The 7,560-nt window shown below is 33.1% G+C and overlaps 1 protein-coding gene across 18 annotated transcripts in view; it reads left to right on the top strand.

Moving 5' to 3' along the window:
• The first annotated feature begins 4,132 nt into the window (after positions 1 to 4,132).
• LOC144973129 (uncharacterized) overlaps positions 4,133 to 7,560 on the top strand; it is a 52,488-nt gene continuing 49,060 nt past the window's right edge. For 12 of the 18 annotated variants that reach the window (XM_078915213.1, XM_078915204.1, XM_078915214.1 and 9 more), the window contains exon 1: positions 4,242 to 4,705. In XM_078915213.1, coding sequence (XP_078771339.1) covers positions 4,595 to 4,705 — 111 coding nt within the window. In that variant the 5' untranslated portion in view covers positions 4,242 to 4,594. Of the gene's footprint in view, positions 4,706 to 7,560 lie in introns of all 18 variants that reach the window. The other 6 variants (XM_078915206.1, XM_078915209.1, XM_078915202.1 and 3 more) reach the window with 4 other exon arrangements.

Raw genomic sequence — 7,560 nt, 5'->3', positions numbered from 1 at the left:
TTGGTATTGTGACGCATCGCCTCACTTTGGTATTATGTCGGGATAGAGCAGACTTTGAAGAGTCTATGTAGAAACCTATTGGTTAGAAATGTCGACAGTTTATTGAATTTCATCTTCTTTTCTTCTTCTTCTTCTTCTTCTTCTTCTTCTTCTTCTTCTTCTTCTTCTTCTTCTTCTTCTTCTTCTTCTTCTTCTTCTTCTTCTTCTTCTTCTTCTCCTTCTTCTTCTTCTTCTTCTTCTTCTTCTTCTTCTTCTTCTTCTTCTTCTTCTTCTTCTTCTTCTTCTTCTTCTTCTTCTTCTTCTTCTTCTTCTTCTTCTTCTTCTTCTTCTTCTTCTTCTTCTTCTTCTTCTTCTTCTTCTTCTACTACTGCTGCTGCTGCTGCTAATGTTGCTGCTGATGGTGATGACGATGTTGATAAAGGTAATGATTATGGTGGTCCTTTTGTGAGATTTGTCAGATCCAACATTATTTGAATGTCTTTAAAATGTTTTCAACTTGTAACATTTATGTTTGTTAACATGTATTTTTACTCTCAGTCTGTCTAAAGAACAACCGCTACATATCTCCAAATCTCCCACCTAAATTTAATTCCTCACCCTCCCTCCTTCCCTCGCTTCTCCCCTCTCCTCTCGTTCTCTCCCTTTCTTTCTCTCTCTCTCTATTTTTTTTTGTCACACACATACCTACAAACACACAAACACACACACACATACACACACAAACACCCTTACACGTAAACGACTATGTGGCCGAGTGGTTTGACCCTCGCTTTCGGATCGGAAGGTCCTGGGTTCGAGCCTCGCTCGGCGCATAGTTGAGTGCTTGGAAAAGGCTCTGTATTCACATTTTCTCCCCGTACTCAGATGCAAAATGAAGACATGGCCGTTAACAGCGTTGTCTCCGTCTGAAAAATTGTAATATTGCCTAACAGGCGTCATGTGCCGTCCTACATGTTTAGTGTTGCTCTTGGCAAGTAGGGACACTTGGAAAGCGCTTTTAGTGGATATTGCTCTATATAAAAGCTCAATTTTAGGAATGTTTAGGGTTTACACACACACACACACACACACACACACACACACGAAAGGTATTTTGTACATAAAGATGACGAATTATTAGTTGGTTCTCGTCTAACATGACATTGTTCAACGGGCATACTATTATTATGGTTGGCAGGAATAAGATTTGGTACATGACCCGTGAATATCTTTGATTGATGGGAAGTTTGCTTTGAGGGAAAACATAAATATACAGTGGAATCTCTTGTCTTTATTTTCACCACAGATTGGTATTTACGCTGGTAAATAGTTCATGTCTTATTCAAATAAACCGTTGTTTATAGTGGATATAAGAGAAATGATAATTTATACATATCCGAATACACATACATTAACAAAGTAGGTAAGACAGAAAGAGAGAGCTTGAGAGAGAGAGAGAGAGAGAGAGAGAGAGAGAGATAGATAGATAGAGAGAGAGAGAGAGAGAGAGAGAGAGAGAGAGAGAGAGAGAGAGCATGGAAACTACCGAATAAACACACACACACACACATATGTATATATATATGTGTGTGTGTGTGTGTGTTTGTGTGTGTGTGTGTGTGTGTCTGTGTGTGTCGTTTATGAGCTAAAGTTTCTAAAACCTTTAAATGCTCTGTGTAACTTTCATGCGTAGATCGATACAAGTTATCAAAATGATATAAACAACATTCATTGTTAATTAGATAATATTGAATACTAAATATCTAATACACAAATAAGTGTCATAGTCAATATACCTGGAATGATTATCTCTATTCACATTAATTTGACATATCCAACTTTATAAAACGAGAATTTCAAATAATTGATATACAAAATGCAACAATATCCAATGTCATGTTAAATTATTCATCGAAATTAAATATCGGGTGCGTGAAAAAAGCTATAGTTTTTATAACAAGTCTGAACTTTTACTACAATTTAACATATTTAAGGATATATATGCACTTTTTCATGAACATGTTGAAAAATGTTCTTTTAATAAACGCAACGCATTATTTGCAATATCGAAGATGCAATTCTCAAAATTTTAACTCATCTGTCGGTCCCTGATTTCACTTTATGATTATGCGCAAACTTTTGTTCCACTTCATTTTCTTATATCTTGAATAGCAATTCGATTTCATACATTTTGGATCGACTCTTTTTGCTTTGGTTCTGTGTAAAACATTGTGCGACTCTTTTATACTATGTTTTACACCATTGTCCAAATTCTGTAGTCAGTTTGAGGCCATTCGATATTAAGAAATAAATCAAAGGTGATTTTTGCTTCGTATTGAAAATCATGTAATATTGTTCGAAGAAAAAATTATTCCTGACTCGATCTCAACCGATTATGTGTTTTTCAACGAGACGGGGTAACTTTCTAGATACACTAGTCACACAACACCGCTAAAACAAAACGCAAGTTTAAAAACTTTCTATATCGTTATTTCTATACGATATTGGTATAACCGTCATAGTTTGTTAATCAGTTTTGGATTTTTAATTAAACTTGACACGTAATTAACTAAACGTCTTGTCCTTGTTGCTTGTAAATTTTTGAACGTTTCTAATTTAATTTCTGTTTCGTGTTGAAACAGCGTCATCCTTTTTCCATTTCTCCCCTCGCACCCTGTATAGAGACACTTTTTGTGCTTGATAACAACAACAATAACAGATTTTAATGATTTTTATATAGATAATGGAACAACATTGTACCTTTGTGTATACAAAATTTCGAAATAATTAAAGGAAAATACAGGTATGACCATTTTTAAAAGACCGACAGCAAAAAAGGAGAGAGTGTCATTTTGAATACAATCAAGTTTCTAAAGCTTGCAAAATTTTGACAAACTATCGGACTTTGTGCACTTTAAACAATTTCATAATAAAAACTAGATGGAGCAACCTCGTATACCATTAAACCTAGACAGCAGTTGTAACAAATCAAACAATACTGATTGGATCTCAAAAGAACAATGACCATCCCAATCACGAGACCTGAATCCAATAGATTATTGCCTTTGGAATTCGATGACACAAAGAGTATACGGGTAGCAATAATAATAATAATAATAATAATAATAATAATAATAATAACAATAATAATAATAATAATAATAATAATAGTAATAATAATAATAATAATGATAGTAATAATAATAATAATAATAATAATAATAATATTAATAATAATAATATAATAATAATAATAATAATAATAATAATGATGATAATAATAATAATGATAATAATAATAGTAATAATAATAAACTTTATTCCTCCTTTTCGGAAATTGCACATCAGAAGTGGTAAATAAAAGAGATGGATTAAAGTTTTGACATTAAAAATACACAGAAATCTGCATTAAATAACCTATAAATTCCTCAAAATAAATTAAAGAATGCATCTATTGCACTCAATATAGTGAATATCATATATATATATATATAGATACATAACTGACAACGCCTTTTACCAAAGAGACCCCAAAGATCATAATTCAAGAATGTTGGGACCGAATCACTAATAATCAGATTAGAAAACATTGAGGAATGCCATCCAACAAAGACCTCTAGAATACTAAATAATGCAGCGAGAATTTACCCATATATACCGTTTTGTGGTAGAGTCTAGATATTTTTTGAAATGTTCCAATGTTTTACTAGAAATACGCCCACGTCGTTGTTTATCAATTGAATGTAATTATTTTTATTTATTGCTTATAGGATCATGCAACGTTTTCACATGCTACCCTTTTGGTAGTGATGTGATACAGAATTATGATCTTTTTATAACAAAATTTCGTTTTATGATTGAACAAACAGAGATTGTGATGTAGATACTTTTTTCTCTTAAGCAAAGTATTTTTTAACATTGAAAACTTTCACAGTTATTGCTTTTCTGCCTCGAGCGAAAGATAATGTTTAATGCTTCTACCTTTCCTTTTTTTTTTTAACCTGCCGTCGGCTTCCCTATTACCTGCCTGGCACTCACCTAGTGAAACACGCACAAGGTCTAAGAAGAAATATCAGCGTGTCCTGTGAGTTATAGGGCTATACCTGTGTGAAAATGGAAGGGCGGGTGGGGGGTAGGGTGGCTGGTATAGATTATTACATGATTGGAAAGAACACAAGGAGGGGAGGGTAGGGGCTGAGAGACAAAACGAAAGAAGAAGTCTAGATAGATGGAGTAAAAAGAGGGAGAGAACAGACTAGTGTAAGATAGATGAACAGGAATTCAGTTGGTGGTTTCTGAGTTCCATGCAAACGTTAGTGCGTCCTGGGCTGTATTCCGGCGTTTTCTGAGGGGCAAATAATCATGGCGAGGCTTTAGACACGGCCTGGAATCTTGAATAAATATTTTCAAGGACTTACATTTTTTGACCTTTCACATCAACTCTGTAAAGGTGTGCTGAGTTAACGAGTGTGTTGTGTGCGTGTAGGTCTGTTGTGAGCTTCGAGGAGAATTGATGAGGAAATAACACAGGTTTATCATCAAAGACAAGGGCGATAAAAAGATAAATAAAGGAAGAATAGTTTTCGTCATCAGCGCTGTTGTTTTCTGACTCAAAATGCCTGGCTCACAGCTTCATGTACATCTATACCGTGATTCCTTTAAGACACCCTGGGGCTTTCGACTTCAGGGAGGCAAGGATTTGAACCAGGCTCTAACTGTGCAGAGGGTAAGTGGTGCTTTATCCCATTTATTCACCGTTTTTAAGAGGCTGGGTTTTTGAGTTTTGTAAATGATGAATATACTCTAGCTCAAGAAAATTATGTTTTTTTCTCCTCGTACAATTGACTAGTAACCAAATTGTCATTGGCTCATTGTTGTAATGGAAATACCCTCAAACCAACGCAAAATAGCGTCCGTTAAAACAATGTTAAGTAATTGCGTTCGGTTATCAGACATCCAAAATTGTGCAAGTCGTCTTTAATCAATGGTGCAATCCGTGCACATGCATAAAACACGTTATAGAAAAAAGCATTGCTAAATAGGAAACATCGACACTTCTCCTTGATGCCAAAATAATTAAATTATACCACTTGCGCCCCAACCTGATAAGCAATGCCATCCCAAAATAAGACAAACAACCCCCCCCCCCCCCCCCAAAAAAAAAAAAAAAAAAAAAAAAAAAAAAAACAAAAAAAAACAACAACAAAACAACAAAAATAAAACAAACAAAAACAAACAAACAAACACACACACACACACACACACACACACACAAAATGATATCTCAGACTTTCGGCCGCTCTCCATAATTGGTTGAAATAATATGAAACTGGAATTAAAGATAAATATGTTGTGCCAACATTTGAAATAGATAAGCAAAATCTTTATTTTATACGTATTCATGATTTTTAAATATAAATTTATCATAATATTGATGGATTTGCAAAACCAGTGTTAGGTAGCAATTACCTTTGACAGTAGACTTTTAAAAAATCATCATTTTCTATAATTACTAATTGACGATATTACAAGATGATTTCATATCTCAAATCGTAGTCTAGAATTTATCAACGTTTATTAGACAATAACCCATGACACATTTTAGCAAATACATATACATTGTACAAATTCATTTTCACTGGCTTAGCAAGTGAAATAGTTTATATTTCAATATGATTTGCTATTGTTTTCTATTGCTTTTTAAAACATTAGAATTGGTATAAAAACCAACTGCACAAGCCTCATGAGTTAATTTGCACTTATTGCATTTACCAAAATGACTAAGCGGGATCACTCAAATACCAAACCCGTCATTTTAATGTGTTCGCCACCTGTGTTATTATAACCTTACCTACAGCTACTTCGAACACCCATTCTCATTTGACCGTGTTGGTAGCTCAAATCACCCACTTCAAGATTATTATTAAAATCCATCAACATCACCATCATCACTATCATCAGTAACACCACTTCAATTACTATCATCACAACGCCATCATCATCATCATCACCAACCCTTAAATCCTTTCCAACACAACCACCTTCAACACCACCAACATCCGCATCCCCAGCACATCAAATCCTTGATAATCAGATATTCTGTAGGCGGTTCCAGCCATACCTTTTATAGGGAAGCCACGAGAAATCGCTGAGGTGTTCAAAGGATGTTTACCTGTGCGCTATTCTTACCTGGATGTAGGCACAGATAACGGCGAAAAGAATAAAAAGAAACCTGGAATTAGGGAATTCTCGTTAATTGTGATTTTCCCCTTTATCCAATTGTCAACATTAATCGAATTGATATTTCTTAGTAATACTGAAATCTTCAAACAGCCATTTATCAAGTTGCCAATAACGTCTTTTTGTATAATAAAAACACCACTTTAAATGAATCGTATCCGCGTATCCGTTTAATAAGGATATAAACTTGAAAATCCAGTTTTTTCCCAAAATAGATATTTGTGTTATGATTTGCGATTTGCTGGCCGTTTCCTCCCATTTAATATATCAAGTACACCAGTAAACCTGTATTACTGAAATGACATAACGTATCTCTCATTTAATATGAAATTTAACTATATAATCAGACTGTCCTTTTTGTTATTATTGTTGTTGTTACTGTTGTTGTCGTGAATAATAATAATAATAATAATAATAATAATAATAATAATAATAATAATAATAATAATAATATTAATAATAATAATGATAATAATAATAATATAATAATAATAATAATAATAATAATAATAATAATAATAATAATAATAATATAATAATAATAATAGTAATAATAATGATGATGATGATGATGATGATGATGATGATGATGATGATGATGATGATGATGATGATGAATCATCATCATCATCATCATCATCATCATCATCATCATCTTCTTCTTCATCTTCGTCGTCTTCTTCTTCTTCCTCTTCTTATCCTTACTCTTTATCTCGTTTTCCAATGCATCAAATTATGGTTTGAGCCAACACTTTTTGAAGAACAGTTTTTGAACTATTCCTCCATATCAAAATAATGTCATCTTAGGAAACGGTCTAATCACTTATCAATTTTAGAAAGAAAAGTTTTGTTTATATGTAGATGACCCGGGCCACAGATTTAGGAATAACCTCTACATCTTTGCTTTGATGTTTGTGGCTAGCAGCTATTAAATATTTAAAAATTTATAGAGGTGAAATAAGATAAGGATAGATTCTTATATGTTAGCTTCTATTCATAAACTTCAAATTCTTATTACGAACTAGTCCAAGGATGAAAGTGGAAGAATCGAAGTAGGGCCTGTTATATAAATTCATGAACTAAATGTTTTAATTCGACAATGGTTCTATGAACGTATTGGAGCAATATTTTCCTCATGATTATCTTTTTTAATTATTGACAAAAACTAGGATGGAAAATAAAATATCAATTACGTCATATTTCCGACTTAGAAAAACAGATTCATTATTTTAGTTACATTAACAGCCCTTTTAAATATAGAATTTTCCCCAGTTATCCGGATGATAAACCTTTCTGACTTCCCTTTTTCAAGATTCCACCTTATTATAGATAATAAACGAA

Source organism: Berghia stephanieae, chromosome 5, assembly GCF_034508935.2.
Source record: "Berghia stephanieae isolate SIO BIC M18660-M18661 chromosome 5, UCSD_Bste_1.3, whole genome shotgun sequence".
In the NCBI taxonomy this organism is placed as follows: Eukaryota; Metazoa; Mollusca; class Gastropoda; order Nudibranchia; family Aeolidiidae; genus Berghia; species Berghia stephanieae.
Note: the sequence above shows the minus strand (reverse complement) of the source record. Positions and strands in the feature narration are given on the sequence as shown.